General features: G+C 30.1%; 1 protein-coding gene across 4 annotated transcripts in view; it reads left to right on the top strand.

Moving 5' to 3' along the window:
* Window positions 1-20917, top strand: part of LOC100160775 (gamma-aminobutyric acid receptor subunit beta) — a 66376-nt gene extending 45459 nt beyond the window's left edge. Inside the window, exons 4-9 of one of the 4 annotated variants that reach the window (XM_003244409.4) lie at window positions 10303-10529; window positions 14501-14583; window positions 16352-16489; window positions 18132-18416; window positions 18895-19304; window positions 20395-20917. In XM_003244409.4, the coding sequence (XP_003244457.1) occupies window positions 10303-10529; window positions 14501-14583; window positions 16352-16489; window positions 18132-18416; window positions 18895-19304; window positions 20395-20694 (1443 nt within the window). In that variant the 3' untranslated portion in view covers window positions 20695-20917. The remainder of the gene's footprint in view (window positions 1-10302; window positions 10530-14500; window positions 14584-16351; window positions 16490-18131; window positions 18417-18894; window positions 19305-20394) is intronic. The other 3 variants (XM_008184789.3, XM_001947090.5, XM_008184788.3) reach the window with 3 other exon arrangements.
* Window positions 20918-23058: the final 2141 nt, after the last annotated feature.

Below are 23058 nucleotides of genomic sequence, written 5' to 3'. Positions count from 1 at the left end.
CGTCGAATGCAAGACGCACCTTCAAAGTTTGCGAAACGAGTAAAATATATTATTATATTATATACTATTGTGCACAATATTTACAACGACGCGCGTGTAATATTCTGCACGTCATGTTTCCAGTGGCTTTCTGCAGACGACGCGATATTAGATACGTTTACACATATTTCATATATATATATATATATATATATCTATTATATTATGTACGGTTACTATTGCGCAAGTAGTTTTACTTCAATAATATATAATATATATATACATAGCATAATATTCTATGTATTACGTGTACGACGTATTATTGTTATAAAATAAGTGACTATATTCGCTTCGTGAGTTCTGAATTGAATTCGAATAACGTTTCCCATTACTACGATATTTTATATATATCTAAACCTATAATATAATATATATATACGTATATAATATAATGTACCTATTATTATAGTGTAGAGAGTGTTTTTTTTTAACGGTACCGAGCAATATCTTATCCACATATTATATTAGGAGATCCCTTTGCCGTACATAGGTACACGGCATGCATATATAAAATGTCAATGCCACGCATTGTGTGGCTACGTCAATTGAATATTATAGTATACGATAAATAGCACTAAGTAACCACACCCTGTATATACGTACTTGACACGATTCTAGATATGTATTATAACATAATATATATTATGTTAGTGTTAAAGTATGAAACTAAGTATAACTATAGTTAATCTAAACGATCCCCGATTGGTAATGGCTAAAGTGTACACATCTATACTTGGCAGTTGCAAAAGATTAGTTATACATTTATTATTATTTTGATATTAATAAAGTATTCAGTATTGGTTACATACAGGAAAAACAATATAATCAATTTATACTTAAAATATTTTTCACATACATTTAGAACAAAATAGAAAAGCTGAATGAAAAATGTGCGTAAAATTGTATGAAGACATGAAAATATAAACCATACAAAAATACCTAGGTACAACAATTTAATTATATATAGGTAATATATAATTTGTTTATAGTTTTTTAAAAACTAAATTAATTTATTTACTGCCTACGTTTTATAATACGTGGAATACACCATTACAATATAATAATTAATATGTATTCTAATAAATAAGAAAATCATACCCCCTCCCCCCACAAGACAAAAACCTAAATACACCACTGGTGTTTATCACTGTTGTTATTATTTATTATTAAAAAAAAAATTATCAATTTAATCTTCGAACACGATAACCTAACAGAGTTATCGACAACGTGGACGACTCCAACTAGTTCACACGCCACAGCAATGTAGTTTTATCCTAACTATACTGTTCACAATATAACCGAGAAATCACGAGAAATGTATAAAATAACTAGTGGTGAAATTTAAAATTATATTATCGTATAGGTTTATCGTCTCTATTTGCAGGTTAGTGTATAAAGCACCCAGACATTTCATGAAATTCCACCATTTCTTACTTTAACGCTAACTTAATGTCTATAATACACAGCTGGTGCGTGGTAAGGGGTTTCCTTATTATTATAGGTGCACATGCCACGTACGATCTAATAAATATTATAATATAACGTAGGTAGGTACAGATAAACTACGTCAAAGCTGTTTGCAGAATGACATTTGGGGACTGGGGTAAAACATAATATTTTTATATTGGATCGCGAACGACGGCGATAAACGTATTCTTACGTTTAAATTCGATTCCCAGTTGGTACCTTTACCTCAGTAATATTCGAATACGTCAGTTTAAAAATGTATTTCATCCTGCAGCGCATTTCTTTGGAATTGACATGGCATTCAACCGCTGCAGGAAATGCATAAAACACGACATATACATTTGGAAAACGGCTATTATCGGCTTTCGGGATTTACTGCGAGCCATCTTGTTTTTTTTTTTTTTTTTTGGTTTCATACAAATTTACATAGACAACTTGAACAGTTTTATTCCTAAGACGCATATTTTTCCATTTTGAGTGTACAATAATTGTATTCTGTCAGCATTTTTTTACATCGCAGTTACGTCAGAGTTATCTATACACAGACGCCTCAATGTCTAAAATACTATCCATGAAACCAGTAATAATTAAGAATCAACAAAGACCGGTGTTTAAAGTGGGAAAAAATCGTAAGATGGGCTATAATGGATACTAAAAAATTATAATCCCAGACTATATTATTTTGCTTATACGCAGAGTAACAGGAAAACCTGACAAATGAAACAACCTTTGTTCTAGTCAATATTTTTCATTTTTTTTTTTTAATCGTCTGGTTTTTAGAAAAATATTGACTGTAAAAACATTTATTTAAGTCTTGTAGTTTTTTTTTACAGTTTTTTAAAATCTCATTATTTTTGTTAGGTAATTAATGTTGTTACAGTTGTAAAAAACTTTTCAAATTCAAAAAGTTAAACTTTTTTTAAATGTTTTAAGAGCATTTATGAGTACTTGTTAAAATCTTTGTTGTTGTACATTTTTATTTGAAATTTATTACCTTTCCACTTAATGAGTCTTACTAAAAAAATGTTGACATTTTAAGAGGTCATAAAAAATATATTTTAAAATATTGATTAAAACCAAAGTTATTTCATTTGTCAGGTGTTCTTTTACACTATATATATATCTTATATTTTTTGGATCATAAATACCATTTTTATGTTTTTAAATAACTAGGTAACCTAACCTATGTTATTTTGAAAGAAACGGAACATTTAAAATAACGGATAAGACCAATAAGTCAAAAAAATTTACATAATTTATACAGTGTGGGGCAATGAAATGGATGATTTTTAAATCCGTTTCACTGCCCCATCCTGTACCCAGTAAGAGATATTTAACTCACATCATATTCTATCGGGCATATATTTTGGGCCTTTATAAAAAAAATCTATAAAGTTATCATTTTTTCGCCAAAAATATTCTTTTTTAATCAATATTTATATCTTGAATCTGATTTCAGTGTATTTAATTAATCACCAAACCAATAAAATATTCTTAATTGTATTGTTATTACTAATTTTAATTTCTTTAGATAACTTGCCATACATACTTAGTATTCGTGTAATAATAATTAAATATAAAATTTAAATGTTACAAATTGCGAATAACTTGGACATCTCAATGTCTCATCAACCTAATACCTTTTCTCAAACTAATAATTTATGGGCAGTACTATGTTGTATAAAAACCACAATAATAATATAAATCATATTATACTATAAGGAACTTATTATCATAAAAATATATAGTTTAATATAATCTGGTAGGTATAATATTTTTGATGGTTTATTAAAATATTATCTATCATACATACAAGCTGTTACCGAATCGTTGGGAAAATGGGAGTTTTATAATTATTCCAAAAATAACCACACTATTGTAGATGAAAGGTACAATATAGCTTAAACATATTATCATACACTTGTAAGGTTTTACTAAGCTTATTATACTTTCAAATGTGTAAGGAATTATTCCCAACTGAGAAGAATTAATTAGATCAGTGATAGATTTAAAATTTCGTTTTTATTTCTTTTCATTTTTTATAATAACTAGAGCTCAGATTGCTATGTTAACAGTAAACACATCACAGCTGGTATTATGATTAGATACCTACATGTTATCAAAATGTTCTAGTGTGAAATACATTTTTAAAGATTCTAGATAGTTAACCTAACTAAATTAAGCTACATTGTATATTACATATCACTATTAGGTATACTGTTATTTCGTTATAAATACATGTTCTGACAATTTTTTTTTAAAAATGAAATTACTTATAAATACTCCGATTTTATCAAAGCAGTCTAATAATATTGTTAGTGATCATAATTCGTTTAGTTGTAGCGACCGTGCAGCTGATAATGATCGTAAAACCAAATTTTAGGTAGCTGTATAGGTATATACGAACAAACGGTTTTTAATTTTCTAGGTACCTATTTTACTACCTAATTAATAGTTTTAAACATGTTTTCGTTTTTATCTAATCTATGATAGATAGACAATTCGATATTTCGAAATGTTTAATATTATTATAATACTTACTAAATAATACTGTTAACCTAGAATTTTGAATTTTCCCAACTAATTAACGATTTAAAATTTGTTAATTCATTATACCCATTTTATTTCATAATAAGCAATAATTATTCCTTAGTACTTACGTCATGAATCACATTTTGGGATAAATCAAATTTACTACAATCGGTGAAACATAAAACAGATATAGGTATTGTCAAATGGCTTTTAATAACATTTATTACAGCACGACGATTAACTATTACCGTTGATGTTATTTAGCTATACGTATAATATATTATATTATATGAGTAATAATAAGACTTATTATGATATTATTAGGATATAATATCTGTTATTTGTAAATTTCATTTTGGATAATTTTCAAAAAAAATAAGCAATATTTTATAGGTAGGTAGGTACATAATATTAAAATAGTACAGTATATGTCATTAATTATTTAAGATTAATTTTAAAAATCTAAACATAATAAACTTCCTGTGCTTAGCAAAAATGTTAAAATAATCAAATTTTGAAAATGTCTCAGAAACCTCATCACAATAAGACGTATGGCTTCGGTTACCGCGGTCGTTGTAATAGATGTACAATAGATAATACTATATTTTTTCGTCGCATTTGTGTTAATAGGAGGAGTCCTGGTTGGTCCGGCGTTCGTTTGCATTTTGAGTATACCCCTAAACGTGTTTTATTACCTACATATTATTATTATTTCAGATGGTCCCGCGAGCGTGTGTCACCCTGCCTATAATATTATAGTTACACCTAATATTATAGGTAGGTACCTATTATAATATTATATATATTACAACGTTGTGTTTTCGTGGCCAAAGGTAATTCGAAATTCGGAGCTGTAAAACAATATCCATACACAGGGCATTCCAAATTTTGTCTGACAAAAATGGTGGGGATCGCGTAAGAACGAACGTAATCCTCGTCCTTTCTGTCACACGAAATTTGCTCTTTGGAAGACCCTGTATATTACCCTGTAATATAATAAGCAACGATGCATTGACACAACGCGAATGTTGTAAAACGAGTTAATGGATAATCATAAAATTAATTGAAATATTATATTATAACCGCTAAACACTGAATAATAAAATATTGATGGTCATTTTTTTTTTCGACTTTCAGTAATTTATGATATTTTATTTACGATCTATATTATGTACCTACAAACATGTAATAATATGTTTTGCTCAACAAATCGTGAAGACTCGCGTTAAAAACGAAAGATGATCGTAATAATATATTGTATAGGTATCTAAATTATTTTTCGCGATTAGCATCGAATTTCGAATATTCCTTTTTTATGCGTCACATGCGCGGAAAAAAACGGTAACTGTTTAACAGTATAAGAGACCGTTTAAAAGAGTAAAATGTGTGCAATATTACTAAACATTTGTGAAGTAGTAAATCTATATATACATATACATAATATTACGATATTATTGTTTTTGGTGTTTCGATGTTGGTTTTTATTATATTATACCTATGGTTTTTTTTTTGTAATTTGATTTGGTATTTTTACGCCCTCTAAATCCTTATTGTATTTTATATATATATATATTATATACATGGTACAATACTTGTTATTCAAAATTGAATGTCCGTCAGCAGTAAAATGTATGTATATATGTATATATAATATACACGACGTTACAAAATGGCAACGCACATAAATAAAGTGGCACAAAACAAAAAGTCCGAATGCATAATTAATGAATAGGATTATAAATCAACATATACATATTACATAATATATACATATATTATATACACACATGTACAGAGTGATCTACTTAACTGGCTACACTGATTTCCCAAGTTATATGTTTTGTGGTGTTTTTTTTATTTAGCATGAACAATATTTTATAACACTTTGTATATCATTATAATATAATATTATTACAAAAAAATAAGATAAATTGTTTTTAAAAACAACCCATTACTTAAGTATATATTATATTATGTGTTTTTAAGTTCAAAGCCGGGAGCGCAATGCTTTCCTAAAAATTTAAAATTTAAAATGTATAAACATCGAATATTTCAACTCCTTTTTCCTTTATTAATTATTACTTATTACTTATTAGTATCTGGAGTTTGAATGAAATTAAAAATACAGTTTTTCTTGATTATTCCAGATAGTCCCTTTATTTAGTATAATTTCCCTCTGATCCATTCATGTGTGTAGGTAACTAGAATTTAATAGATACTAAAACTAAAGTCCTAGAAAATAAAACTAAAGTTCAAAATAAGCCGTAAGGGGGGAACTCCCAATATCCACTATGTGCTACTTATGAGCGTCACTAAAGTTCGATTGTCACAAAAAGTCCTGTAAAATCAAAGTTGAAAGTAAACCATACAGAAAAAGCGTCCCTGACATTCGGTATTAGAATCAAAACCTGAACAGTAACACAAGAATAATATATTTTTTATAATTGTAGGATATCGGTTACATTATTTATAGACACAAATGTTTATAAAATATCACTATCGATATTCTAAAATTGGATAATTCTATTTTTACCTATATTTAGTTTAGCCAGTTCACTGAATTGGTTTTGAATATTCCATTATCTACACATTATTATAATTATATGTATATGCGTAAATAAAAACCCTATATACCTACACTAAAAAAATAACTAAACAATCTCTTTTGTACTCTTCTGTATCGAGATGAACAATTTTTGTGTTTAAAATTATAAAAATCAGTATACAACTGTCGGAAGTTTTTTTAGTGTTTAAAACCGTTTGTCCGGTATTTTGTCACCCATAGTTTTCACTTTACGTAAAAAATGTTTTCTTCAAAAATACAAATTGTGGACTTGGAAATTTAGTGCAACCGGTTAAATATATCACAACGCAGTGTGTTATAAAACTGTCCTTTGTGTGAGTGTGTGTGTGAGAGTTGTGTGGTGCATAATTTTGATTAGATGTGCGCAAAGACTGTGGAACAATACTGTAATATACGACCGATTAAGTTTGAATACGTATAATATACGGCGGTGGGGAAAGCGTTTTGCATGTTTTGCTCGGCTAGACGCGGATAACATCGGAAGGGTTGGCCTGTAAACGAAACCGATTCATATTTTTATTTATTTATCGTAATTTTTTGGTAATTTATTTTCTCTTACCCCTATCCACCACCACCATTTATTCGTCCACCCGGCATCGTTTCCGAGCGCCGCAAATAAGTCTCTGCACGGCTCTACCCACGCGCATAATATAATAATAATTGGTCATTCTCCGGAAATAACAGTGTATAATTTATTATGATGTACACCATGCTGAGCTGTATTATAATTATTATACTTGAACGTACATAATATTATTATATTATTTTAAACAAAGTTTACGTACAACGACCTTTATTATATTGTCGTCCGCCGCATTGCGTTAACACCGCGGGAGCGGTCCAATAAAGTATACCGCAAAATGTAAAGAGAGGTGGAGAAAAGGGCAAACGTTTTTTTTTTTTTTCGGAAAACCGTCCAAAAACCGTTTCCTTTTTTCGGCAAAGGTCACGTCCGTTTCAGCGTTTGAATTTCAATGAGTTCATTCGGCTTGCGCAACGGTAACAGATCCCGCATACTGCGACACACAACATTTGGCTGAATTATGTCATGTATAATATATTTTATTCATCCATTTTATAATAATAGTAAGAATAAGAAAAATATTTAGGTACTATTAAATATCAATATAAATAATTATGAAAATATTATTGTCTATTACGTACGATAAAAGAGTCCAGCGAGGTCTACATAGCTGTGGATAGAAACTAAGTATTGAACAATATGATGTTGTCATGCTTTGCGGGTAAAAACGAGAATACGATTTTTTTATATAGTATCGTACTTGCATCGTTATTATCGAATAACGTGCTTATAGAATATAATATAGTCAATATAGTGCTTTATATCTCGTTAAAAAAATTCAAAAATATTTCGCTCTACCATTAAAAGAAATATTACTATAATATTACATTAGAAGCAGGTGCGTAGCCAGGGTTCGTGTGAGAGAGTTTGTAATATGTAATTTTTCCTTTGCTATTATATATTAATATATTATACACGAGCATAATATTATAATAAATCACCATCAACAAGATATCAACATCTATGTGGCTTCAATTTAATAATGTATTATTTTATTAATCAAAGTCAAAAAATAATGTAAATGTAGGTATAGTTATTTTTATGCTGATGATAAAATACTTTATTTTGATGACGTTATTTTTACGATTGCTGCAAACACAATGTAAAATACAGAAACAGCAACATTTATGGAACTTACGTTAATATTTTTGTAGTAAAATCTATCTTAGTTATTTTAATTTTTAAAAATTGATTTTAGGGACTTAGATTTTTGATAAATTGTTCAAATCAATTTGATAATTTGCAATTTTCTATTTTTTTTTTTTTGTTTTATAATATTAAATTTGAATATAAATCTATATACGTAAAAATACACTTGAAATAAGGAAAAAATGATGTCAAAGAAAAACAACGAATTAATCACAAACAAAATTGTATTTATGAATTTATTAAGAGCTTAATCAAAATATTGATGAATGCGTACAGCAACAGTAGCCTTTATTGCTTAGGAACCAGTTCGATCACTGCACTGAACTGACTGAACTGTATAGAGATAACAAAACCATATTATCATAGTGAGGTGAATTTCCTTGCAGGCAAATAATATATCCCTGTAAATATATAACTCGATGATAACATCGTTTAGACACAAGCCGAATAAGTAAAACGAAAACGTCGTTAGAGTTAATACTGAGGCCGTACAGTTTTCAACGCCCACGAACCCTTCCTGCGATAACTCCCACCTTGCCCTCCCACCTGGCTACGTAAATGTGAATATTAGAATTAGACTGGTGAAAATATTTAGATAGTAATAATTATAATAATCAACGGTGGAATACTTAATATGTTTCCCTCCGTATACGTATTATTATTTTATTAAACGTTTTCACACCATTTAGCTTTCATTCTAATATATTATTGTACTATGGATGTTCCGTGCTAGCCGACAAATGGTGCACGGTCAATTAAAATTGCATGTTCAACGCATGTTAGATAGATTGCACGACACGCAACGTTTGAATATCACTGTACTTTATGAGAAAAAATCGGGTATTTTACCGAACGCACTTACGCAAGTCCTTGGCGTGCGATTTTGGATTTAGGCTTACTAGCTGCATGTATATACACATTTTCATTTTCTATGTTTACGAACATTAATTATTACAATGATAATAAAACCTAGTTTACGTTAAAATTCATACTATTTACTACCTACGTGTAAATTATTATAATTTCATTATAAAATTAAAACTATTTTCATTATTTTTTCAATTTCATTTTCATCATCAAAATGCAATACCAATACAATTTATATAGTTAATAGTGATACTAACATTAATACGTCGAGTATTTGAAACCATCTAAAACCATACTAGGTACCTATCTGTTTTTTTAATAAAATTTTAAAAACGGTCTAATCACACTTATATAATTGTTACAATTATTACAATAAAACAGTTTGATTTGTCGACAACGTTTGTTATAAATTATTAACGTTTCGCTGATTCATTTAAATGAAAAACCATGGGCGGATTTAGAAATGTAATGACGCAAATAAACATAACAATACATTTTTGATTACAAAAAATATTTAATAAGTATTTTCAACTATTGATTCTTATTTAATTAACTTGCTTACTTGCCCAACAATAAACAAAAAAAATCAATCAAATCGGGTAATTTATATTAGCACATGGAGTTGCGTTACTAAAATAGAAATTGCCTAAACATCAGTGTAACTTATATTAGGTAATAATGAAAATAATTATGTTAAGTAATGATTTAAATTGAATGCCTGAAAATTGCCCTGGTCTATTTCCACACAAAACTATCAGTTAAATTTTGAAAATCAAGTTTTCTTAAAATACCATGCAGTATAATGTATAAATTATAAAAATTAAATTTCAAGTTAAAAAATGAAGTTTCAAACTACCTATACATATTTTTTATACGTGTATAAATACTTAATATAATATTAAATACATTTTTCTGTGCTTACCGTTGAATAATTACAAAACTGTGCCCCCTCCCCTAAATCCAGCCCTGTGTAAAACGTTCCGCGAAAGGTTTGAAATACTCGACTTATTATTGTATTCGGTGGATGAGCGCGAGAAATTAATCGTTTTTGTTGTTTTTTTTTCCCACATCGCATATGTAGGACTTCACGTTAGATTTCTACTTCAGACAGTTCTGGACCGATCCCCGGCTGGCGTTCACCAAGCGGCCGGGCGTCGAGACGCTGTCCGTGGGATCGGAGTTCATCAAGAACATCTGGGTACCCGACACGTTCTTCGTCAATGAGAAACAGTCGTACTTCCACATAGCGACCACCAGCAACGAATTCATCCGGATACACCATTCAGGGAGCATAACGCGGAGCATTCGGTAAATGTTACGACTGTTTACATATTTATTATTGTTTTATTTTTTTTTTTTTTTTTATTGATAAATAGGAGCTTACGGAATAAGCGCAAAAAAAAACAACGGTGTTAACATTTAGGGGTGATTAATTTAACTTAGGATACTCATTATTTCAGAAACCACTGAAGTTTTTGAAAATATTTATTTTACATAATTTTAAGGCATTACGAAACAATATTTCAAGAAAAAAAAATCCATTTCCTCAAATTTGGTATTGTTGTCATTTTTTAAGTTTTTCACTCATTTGAATCACAACATACATTATAATTGTGTATTCCGCAGCAGTATATTTTACGATGTATTTTTATCTATACAAATTAAATTTCGAACCGGTAATTATTATTAGATAAAAATAGGGTTGGGATTTTAATATGAAGTTTGCATAGTTTTTCTGAAACTATCTACGCGATACTCGATTTATTCGTTCACATTCCGATATGCGTTTCCTTCAGAATAGGAAGTTTTTTTTTCATTTTTTTGACAATTTCCAATTTTAAGGTCATCTATTCAATTTTTAAGAACATGTTGGGACTTAAAGCATTTAACACTAAAATCTGGGTTTTAAAACTGTATATCAAGATTTTTACTATTTTTTTTTTTTTATCCTCTCCCAACTGAACATGTTCTTTATGTTATACCTATAGTTTGCTGGATAAATTGGGGTATAGAACATGATATGACCGGATAAAACGAGAACTGAAAAGATCCATTAAAAGTTATATGAAGGCTAGAAGGAATTCGATTTTACCAGTTAGGAGGTTGGATAAAAATCCAAGATTTGTCGCATGTCTGTGATCAGCGAGAGCCGAGACCTGAGAAATTTTGGAAATCTTGTGCACAGTTATTATAGTTGTTTGTAGATGGTAGGACAAAGGATATGCAGACTATAGACGAAATCACACTTAGAAATCTCCTTTTAACTCTTATTATGATAAATACTTATACTTGCATCATAAAATTGTGATTTCCGATTTCCAAATTCCAATAACATCGCGTTTACAAAGTTGCATAAATTATGAGTTTCACACCGTCATAAATAATATTATATTATGTAGTCACTGGTATTTTGAAAGTTATTATCCATATCAAATTATTGAAATGTATTGCAATTTTCAATACCTCTCAATATATATAGTAGGTACTTATATTTATCGGAGCGGTCAAAATTCAATGTAGGTAACTTTTTTGTTTATGTTATTCCGTTATCATACTTTCATTAATGTTTGGAACGATAATATTATAATATAATATATCTACAACGATTTTATAGCATAACGTGGTACGGTGTTTACAGCGCTGTGGATGAAGTCTGACGTAATATTTCGTTTTCCGGTGAAATTGTGAAATATTGATTTTTTTTTTAATCAATTTAATTATAACATTGTAGCTAGTATAAACGTATTATACATTTATTATAGATTATAACTGATAGTTATCATATCAAGACACAGACATTTTTGTCCCTCATTATTAGTTATGGTATAACTTATAAGTAACAAAATATAAATATATAATTTAATTAAGGGAACGAATAAACTATGAAGATTAATTATTTATTTTAATACATTATATTATGGCTAATCTATTTTTAATTAGAATTAGTTTTTATTGCATAACAACGTTAATTTCATGTACGAATGGTATGTTCATATTGATATGATAAAATCATTATTTCCTATTCTTGATTAAACTTTTAATAAATATCCTAATATAATCCAAAAAAAGAGTGTAATTAAGGAGAGGATGAGGGGATAGAACTCCACCCCAAAGCATTTATAATTTATATATACAAGAAAATTAGAGTTTATATTATAGAAAAATATATTATACTGAATCATCTATATTAATACAAAAGTTCAAAAAATATTTTAAATGTATAATTATTATAAAATCAATATTAATAAATTCGAACTGTTTCGTAACATAGTATTTTTTATAGGATATATAATATCGTGATTCGAAAATTCTATTAAATAGTTAAACTCGCCCAAAACAACTATAACCAACTAAAAAATATGTTTAATTAATAGTATTAAGCTTATAGATTTAAAGTATGTGATACTACCAATATATGTGTTTTTCAATATTAATAGAATTTCCAAAATGAAGATTTATTTGGCAGTACTGTGAATATTCGTTTCTGGGCATAATAGTATCGGAGGTGTATTTTTATGAATATTTAATGAGAATCATTGAGATGTAAATAATATGTGATATTTGTTCAATAGAAAACCCATGGGGATGGAAGATTTACTCTGCAATATAAAATCATCTGATCATAAAACATTGTATAAAAAATAAAATACAAACAACAAAACTTAAATATAACCTTTTAATCAGGTAATATTTTTTTATAAAACTGAAAAAATAACATCTTGTTACAGTGTTTATAATTAATAATTTTCCAAAAAGGTATCATTGATCTGCAGTGTATACACATACGTAAAATGTAAACGCTTATCGTTATAATAATAAGGTTTAACATTTATTCTGTTGGGGAGGTTGTAAAGGAGGTCAATCGCTCATGCCACCCTCCACCGTAAATCCACTTCTATGCAACTATACGCAGGTGTAGGAATGTTATATGTCTATAGCCTTTGCATATAACGTTTCGGTAGTAAAACGATTTGATAATATCAATAATAATTTGTATCGAATTATTTATACCCACCGCTCGTCGAATAACCGTCGTTGTCGTCGTATGTCGCCTGCAGCTACGTACAAGTCCAAGTCGTAAGCGTATAATATTATATTATTATACATATTACACGAAACGGTTACGGGCGCATCGGCAGGACTACAAGGATGATCGAATTATAATACACACGGACCGAGCATGTATAATAATATAATATATTACATTGTACCCCACCTACCTGATAGCTGGCGTGTAGTACACTTGTACATGTATAATATATATATTCCAATACGATATTCGGTCCCAGATGACCGCGAAAACACGATATGTCACGGATATATGTATTTAGGGAGACCGGGGCTAGTTGTCCGGCAGGTTGGTTGTCACAATGTTAATAACTCTGAAACTAGATGGTATTTATGTTCGTTGTAATAAAATTATGTACCTACTATACCTTATCACAATGAAAATAATCATATTTATCTCGACTACGGGTTAGTTGAAGTCATATGACGAATTTTAAGACGAAAAAAGTGAACTTTAAGTCTATGAATAATTTTTTTCCGTAAATGCATAGGTATAATATTTACCATTTATATAGCTACTATAGGGAACGACATAATTGTTAACTCGACAAATTACAAATGATTATCTAGTGTGTTAACATATATTTTGTTGTTTAATTTTCGTCTGTATTGATAAGTTGTAACTACGGGGTTTCTTGTCACAAATTACGAAGGGCTTGGTCACATCTGGGTTTATAAGGTTCAAACTAAATATGTTTAAATCTGTTACATTTTATTAACTCAATATGTTTACTATTTTAAATTTAATTTATTTGCATACCTAGAATAATTCTAAATTTGACAAAAATTTAACATTGAAAACTAGAAGTTTAATTTGTATGTGGCTTATCGTTTGATTCACCTGCAGATCCACCCATCAACTAACCCCGCATGATGATGTGAAAACTGCCTCAAAAGCGCGGGGTATGTTGTCACAAATTCATTTATTTTTTTTTTTTATTATTTAAAAAATGTATTCTGACTTACCATTAGTGTTTTATTTATTTTTTCGTATGTTCTCAAGAAGGTAACTTGAATAATTTAACAAACAGAACTTGAAAAATTGTATTTAAAAAAAAATTAAATGGTTTAAACTGTGCAGACAATACTATCCCCGGTATTCACATTTAATATAATATTATAATATATATAACGCGCGTATGTATAATACCTGTATAATATTATAATGATTTTAATAATGTCTATGTTTGACGTTTCCGTGTTATGTACAGCTTGACGATCACTGCGTCGTGTCCCATGAACCTGCAGTACTTCCCGATGGACCGACAGCTGTGTCACATCGAAATCGAGAGCTGTAAGTGTCAATGCGTATCAACTTTAAGCGATGCATATTTTATTATTTTATACATTATTGATTTATCGATTGTTATCGTAAGATAACGACGATGAAAAAATCTATCTGTACATTTTTTTTATCGTTGATTTCGGTGTCCTTCTACCCCGCAGACAGCACTGAGCCACGTGCCTGAGGAGAGAAGGACCAGGCACATTGCACCTATATAACTACCTAAAATATATTAAACAAAAAAATGAAAATTACGCTATATAATAACTATATGTTATCAACAATTTTTTGCAGGCAACCATCACGCGAATATTATTTTATTATATATTTTTCTCCGACATTTTATAATATACATCGCGCACGCACCACATAATATTATGTTTTGTTCTCTTTTATTACTCAATAATCAATACCGAGCGATTCATTTGGCGTATGGCACTCGATATTTAAGAAAAGACTTAAATTTTTGAAAATATTTTTTTACATAAATAACTTTTAGACGTTACAAAACAACATTTTTTGAAAAAAATAAATATTTTAAACTTTTTTTTATCTTAATCATTTTTTAATGAGTGACAACATACACTTTTAATTTAATATTTTAAAGTAGAATATTATTTGAAGCATTTCAATCAATAAAACTCAAATTTCAGACGAGTAGTTTATTCGTTATAGGTATTTAAAATTATAACCCTTAAACTACTCGTCCAAAACTCGATTAATTTTAATACATCCAAGTTTTCCATAAAATATTCTGCTCTGAAATAATAAATTAAAAATGCATGTTGTCTTTAAACAAAATAAACGATTTAAAAAAATGGTAATGATAGAACATGAAAATATACATTTTTAGAACAATGTTGTTTTTAACGACCGAGAATTAAGTGAAAAAAAATATTTTCAAGGTACATTAATAGTTTTTTTTTATTAATGAGTGTTGTACGTCAACGGATCACCCGATATATTACATATTATAATATGACAACTTTTATTAAAATTTGCACACCTAAAAAAATATACTACACACATCACACACAGTCACACACACACACACACACACACACACACACACGAGACGAAGCTTATAATACGCATACATTTTTATATTATATATATAATCATAACAATAATAATAATACCTATTATATTATGTATAGACTTATTATCTTAAAGTTTCGCGCGCGTCACACTGTCTTCATTCGCATTGCGATGGATTGCGGTGAGTGACGCGCGGCGTTCAACGCGTTCTGATGGTGTTTGTTTTTCATTTTTTGTCACGTTTATTCGCAGTCGGTTACACAATGCGTGATATCCGGTACAAGTGGAAAAGTGGTTTTAAATCGGTCGGGATTAGCAACGAGGTGCAGTTGCCGCAGTTCCGAATTCTCGGGCACAGGCAGAGGGCCACCGAAATTAACCTATCTACAGGTAGATTATTGACACGCGACCTAACCATCACGCACGCGCGACTTGTATAATCGCGTGATTACGCCTAATAATTATAACGATGAATAATGTAATATACAATATTGTATAGATTTTTACGGTACGTCGGATGTATGATTTACGATATGTAATCAACACACGTACATGCATTGTATATTGTATTAATTTATGATACGCTTAATATCATAGTAATAACATGATGTACGAAATAATATTATATATTATACCTCATTCGATATTCTGTCGACCGCGTGCCCGACACGTGATGGGTGGGTCTCGGGCTCCGAGGACAGGTCTAAACGTTAGAGGTGTGCATTTGTGATTTCCCCAGTTGGTTATACGATGAGAGACATCCGGTATAAGTGGAATGAGGGACCAAACTCGGTGGGCGTGTCCAACGAAGTGTCCCTGCCTCAGTTTAAAGTGCTGGGACATCGGCAGAGAGCTATGGAAATTAGCCTGACAACAGGTAATGTTTCAGACGAAAAAATATCTCCAACGCAAGTATATACCTAATAATAATATTTTAATATAAAATGTATAATGACATAGGTAATAGTAATGTTTTTTGGTGTTTTTGACGTCAACGTATATTAAATTATACAATAATACAGCAAGCCATAATTTTTTTAAACTACTTTTCCGGAAGTGAAACTGTCACATAATTATGTCAACAATAACAGTAGTAATTAAACATTCTGCCCTCCTAAAGAAAACACAGTTAACCCAAATTTTGAAGAAAAAAAAAAGGCATTTCGTGTCATTCTGACTAAATAGCCAATAATTATTCCCAACGTAATTAACCTACCATGATAAAACGCAGTTTATGTAGCATGTCCAAAAGAATAAACAGTCTTTTTATAAAATAAACTTTTTTTTCAAACCAATTTTCTAATTCGTTCACCTACAGTGATTCTATTTGCAATAAAATTGTTCTGCAGTATTCGTACGCACAAATGAGCCGAAACATTTACTTGGAGATCAGATTAGATATTAAGTACGATTACTTACTTATCAGTATATCGGCGAATGGTAAATTACATATTTTTACTATTACGGAGACAGTGGCGCTACCCCCCGAAAATTAATTCTTATCACTACAAGGAGATATTATTTAGGATTAATATAGTACGATAGAGTATATTGAAAGTAAAAATGATTGCAAATATGAATCATAAAAAATATCAATAACGCTTAAACGTCTATAATTATTAATGAAAATACCAGTATTATGTGCAAAAAAACAGTGAGGATCAATGATTTCAAGGTGGAAAACGTAGAAACCAAAAAACTAGTTTTCCCGACCACGTAGATTTTTAGAGATAATTTTCACTCAATACATATAGGAGGGCAGTAGTCAGTTTATATATCCGATAGACTTAGTAGTGTGTACGTTACATTGTCGTCATTTTATTATATAATAGTTAAATAGTTATATAGCCGCAGCAAATAGTCGTAGTCAGGGCTCGAAACCGGTTAAAAAAAAGTTGAAAAAATAAGGATTATTCTGTTTTAAAGTATAGTCTTAAAAAATAATAAGTTAATATAAAATTTAATAAATTTATATAGTAGGCAGAATAATGTAATAATATAAATTAATATAAGTGACATTGTAAAATAATTGCATTTATGCACAAGTTAAATCTATAACTTTAATATGCTACTTAATGGTAATTAGATTATTAAAAGAAATACAATATAATTTCAGACCAATAAAAAATACACTTTTTTTTCCATAAACATTTGCATTATTAGGTTAGGTTATATTTTACGAAAATATAATATAACATAATATTATAAAGTTTTAGTCAATAAATCCATTAATTGGTGATACAAATATCTGGTCTATATTTATTACTGGTAACCAAGGATAAGGTTTAAAAAACCCAAGAAAAATATCAAAATACAATCTTAACACCAAAACCAAAACAGTACTTGAAACAAATAACAAAATCGGAAAATTAAGCACCCCGCCGTTATCAGAACCAAAACCGAAACTGGTTAAATTTGGAAACGGTTTCGAGCCCCCTGGTCGTAGTACCATTATACATTACATCCGAGTCCGATTCGTACTTGTAACGTACCTATTATATGGATTATACGCTGTACAGGTAACTATTCGAGACTGGCTTGCGAGATCCAATTTGTGCGGTCCATGGGCTACTATCTAATCCAAATCTACATACCCAGCGGACTGATCGTCATCATATCCTGGGTGAGCTTTTGGTTGAACCGGAATGCCACGCCAGCCAGAGTGGCGTTGGGTGTCACCACCGTGCTGACCATGACCACGCTCATGTCGTCCACCAACGCAGCGCTGCCGAAGATATCGTACGTGAAATCCATCGACGTGTACCTGGGCACGTGTTTCGTCATGGTGTTCGCCTCACTATTGGGTTAGTGTGCAAAATACCGTTATTGTTATTACTTTGTCATACGTTGGCGATATAACTTTTATCACCATTGCCATTTTCCTCCAAAAATGAGATATAGGTATTGTATATTATATAAATATAATATTATATTATATCATATTAATTTATACCGATTATTATTTATGACTGATTACACTTTATAAGCATTATAAATTATAATACTTGACATCATTTAATTACACATTGTGCTTAAAAAAACTAGTGCTAAAAATATAATAATTTTGGTCTTTGGATCCATCTAGTGTGCTCAGGATAGGGGAAAGGGACAAACCATTACGATTTACTTCCTATGAAGTTCTATCGACGCGCTAGGCTACCAGGCTATATATATTATATATACCGTAAATTTTATAATATTTACTACTATATTATGATACCAGCCACATTGCATTATACCTTATACCTCCTAATGCCGGGAAATTGTATACGTTTCGAATAGAGTACGCCACCGTCGGGTACATGGCAAAAAGGATACAGATGAGGAAAAATCGTTTCCTGGCCATTCAGAAGATCGCCGAGCAGAAGAAGGGCGGCCACGACACACTCGGTCACGGGCACTCGCATCAACAGCAGCGCTCCGGTCACGGCAACATGTCCGGCCACAATACGCTGTCCGGTCACAATACGCTTTCCGGTCACAATACGCTTTCCGGCCACAATACCCTTTCCGGCCACAATACGCTGTCACACGGCTTGTCGGGCCACGGTTTGCCACCTTCCCACGGGACAATGGCCGGCCACGGTGGATACGACACCCACCGGCACAGTCACAGCGGCCACGGTGGTCACGGCGGCACCTTGCCGAGCCAAATCCTTCCTGGAGACATGGACCACGCGCACAGACAAACGGTGAGTGTCGTTGTAACAAGTGATTTTTTTATCAGAAAGTTCTGTTATACTTGTCATCTTGTCATAATATGTGTCCAAGTCAAATATACCTCAGACGAGATTTATAAATAGATTGATTCAGCGAGTAAAACATAATATAGGGTAAATGTAGAAAAATAAAATCAACAAATATGATACAATTATTATCAAATTTAAATATATTGTTTAAATTTACTTCAACACAGTGCGAATAACATGTTTTATTAAAAATTAAATAATTATTGTACAAATATTTGTACTATAAAGTTATTTTGTTTTCAAATAAAACTAATTGGTGAACTCTAAAATAATATGTATGCTTGAGGATATTACGCGTTAAATAAGATTATATTATAACATATTATGTTGATTAAACATAATATGTTTAATATGTCCTTCTGTTTTTAGATTAATATGCTCTGGTCAGGGATCACTAACCGGTAACCGCTCTAAAATAGAAAGTTAAGAAATTGTACTTAGTACTTAGTTATTGTACCTACTATTATTTGATATTTCAGTTGTCATATTTCTTTCTTCGAATAAGGCAATTTTTTGATGCATTTAGTCCATATACTGTCGAAAAATGAACACAGATGACACACTTATTAGGTACCTATTTACTTACATTTTTGCAAAAAAAAAACAAAAAAACATACAGTGAAGTATTTATTTTGAGATTTTCAATCACAGGCTCATCAAAATCATTTGTGTATTTGGATTTTAGATCCGTAAACGTAATATATTTTTTTATCGCACTTAAGATGAATATAATAGTCAATAGGAACTATATGCTGCAGGGTTGACTAATACTTGCTAAAATGAATGAACTCTCTCGTAAGTGATCTTAAGTGTATATGATTAAAAGTAGAGGAAACACATAATAATTATAGTTATGGTAAACATTTTTTTACAATTTAATTTTCCATTTTTTTTTTACTTTTTCAATGGGATTTATTATAATATGAACAAAAACTCACTATGTTATTGAACTCAATTCTACATTGGACTATATAGGTCGCCAATTAAAACATAAGTTGCAGTGCCCCTTGTAAGTGATTCCCATTTGTTCCAGGAGGTGCGGTTCAAGGCCCACGATCCAAAGAACTACCTCAAGGGCGGATCTCTGGAGAACACCATCAACGGCCGTGGGGACGACGATTGCAACATCACCCCGTTACCGCCGCAGCACGTCATGCACCCGAGCAAGGACATCAACAAGCTGTACGGCATCACGCCCAGTGACATCGACAAGTACTCGAGGATCGTGTTCCCGGTGTGCTTCGTTTGCTTCAACCTTATGTACTGGATCATCTACCTACACATCAGCGACGTGGTGGCCGATGACCTAGTACTGCTCCAGGCGGACAAGTAGACTTATTCGCAGACTTTGCGCCTCAAAGACGACGAGGAAGCTACGATAATATATTATAATGTTATAATATACTACAATAAAATATAACATTTTTATCTAGGTTTAGTATAAGAGCTCAACTACGAAAAATACTGCATCCCGAGTATATTAAATTATTATTATATTATTATTATTATTATTATTATTATTATTATTATTATTATTATTATAGTACCTAATTGTACGATTATGATATAATTATTAAGGGATTATTAGGGCAGAGAATTATATACCTAAATTAAAAACCAACAAATAATATTTATGATGATATGCCCTAAAAATTAACAAATTATGCCCAAAAATATACTCTAAGAAAAAAGTAAATTCTAATGTAGTAATATGATATTTTAATACCAAAGTTTAATATTAAATTATACTTTTGAATACCTAGGTTTATACCTAAAATATCTACTAATAAAAATGTGATCTTTAAAATAATAATAAAAATTATAAATGTCTAACGTCTAATGTTAAAAAAAAATTCATTATTATTAATATTTCCTTGGAAAGCAGCTTTAAGTTTTACTTTTATTGAGTCTGAAAATCAAACATTATGTTTGCTATTTTCTCAAATGTAAAAATATTGTAATATTGAAATTTTAGTAGGTACTTCATTTCAGAAATATCTAAATTATGCATCAAAATTTAAAGTGGATGAAATCCCACAACGAATCTATATAATATTCCATTTTACGTACAATATCATTCAGCCGGAAAAACATTTTGGTATAAAACTATAACCCAGCTATTTTATTTTACCAACCCATAAATTGACGCAAAAGCATACAAATATTATGTTCCCTGGTTATAATAAAATCAAACATAGGTCTAGACAGAATTGTCTTCTTTATTATATCTGCAGGGTCTTTCGCGTGATCAACTCTCTATTTTATCGCTTCGACCAAAACGCACAGACTCAACCTAACGAAATCCGCTCCGTAATATTCTATAAACGCAATAAATATCCAAAAACAAAATTACCGTCTCAAAAGATGCTTTGAAATCCGTATTTCTAATGCGTTCCGTCTTTAAAATAAAAACGTCTACCGCAGTGTAAAATTATAGTTGAACGACTACATAGTAATATGTCGTTATTATTTCTATTATTACAACTGATTGCAATTTATTCTGATCCAACTTGACCATGATTGTCGTGATGATAATAATGATTATAATTCGTTATATAATACAATATTTTACGGCGACCAACCGACATTTCGTTTTTAAGCGGTATTTATCGCGTGATTCGGATGATGGAACGCGACTACGGAAAGTCTCTCGAATTAAGATGTTTTTTAATTAAAATTTAAAATAATAAATAAATTAGTATCATAATTATTATTATTACAATTTCGACGATAATAGCGGTTGTCGCGCCAAGTTCTCCATTTGTTTTTGGTATGTCGATATATTTATTGGCGTTATATTATATTTATATTATATTTTCGTAGAGACGTGATTTAATAATATATATATAATTATACACTGCAGTGCTCAATCGTCGTTTTTATTTCCGATTTCGATTTGTGACACTCACATTTACTTACGATTACAGTAACTATTATCATATAGCTGTTAATATTTCTATTCCATTCTCGAAAACGATTATAGATGATTTATAATAATATGATGTTTACCTGCGCATTTATTCTGTGACGTATTTATGATACGTAATGTATTATATTATGAGAGAGGTGTAATTTCTCACCCCATCCCACAGTTAACATTTCAATTTTTTTTCGAATCCAGCTGAGATTTTTCCCTAATTGCTTTACATTTTTAAGTCCTACAAATGATATGCTTCCATTGTTTGGTGTAAATTTGAAAAATATTAAAAAATGTCTACAATTTTTATTTATGCAAATAAGAATATTGTATGTTACTATATAAATTCGTATTTATTTATTTTAAAATGTATAGTTCACACGCATTCTAAGTATTATGATATTATGATAAATAATCCAAATTTCGATTGGAGCTTGAGTATTATAGGTAAATGTTTTTATAATACCCTCCGCCGACCGATTTGAAAAGGTTCTAAATCCGCGCAACTAGCTGTATATAATTTAGTTAGGTACATTATGCCGGTAATATTATTATTATTTATTACGTACACGATACACCTCTTACCAATATGGAAATGGATAAAAATCGCCGGATTGACATGAAACAGGCGCATCGTCTTGTTAAAAAAAAAATTTGATTTCGGCCACTTATTATTATTGTAAAGTGTAGAACATTACAACGAAAACTATTCTTATTATTATTATTTGATATTAAATATGATGGAAATTAAAACAATTATAAAGTTAACTATTTATAGTG

The sequence above is a fragment of the Acyrthosiphon pisum genome, chromosome A3, assembly GCF_005508785.2.
Source record: "Acyrthosiphon pisum isolate AL4f chromosome A3, pea_aphid_22Mar2018_4r6ur, whole genome shotgun sequence".
NCBI classification, from domain to species: domain Eukaryota; kingdom Metazoa; phylum Arthropoda; class Insecta; order Hemiptera; family Aphididae; genus Acyrthosiphon; species Acyrthosiphon pisum.
The sequence above is the reverse complement of the archived record's forward strand: the minus strand, read 5'-3'. Positions and strand labels throughout refer to the sequence as shown.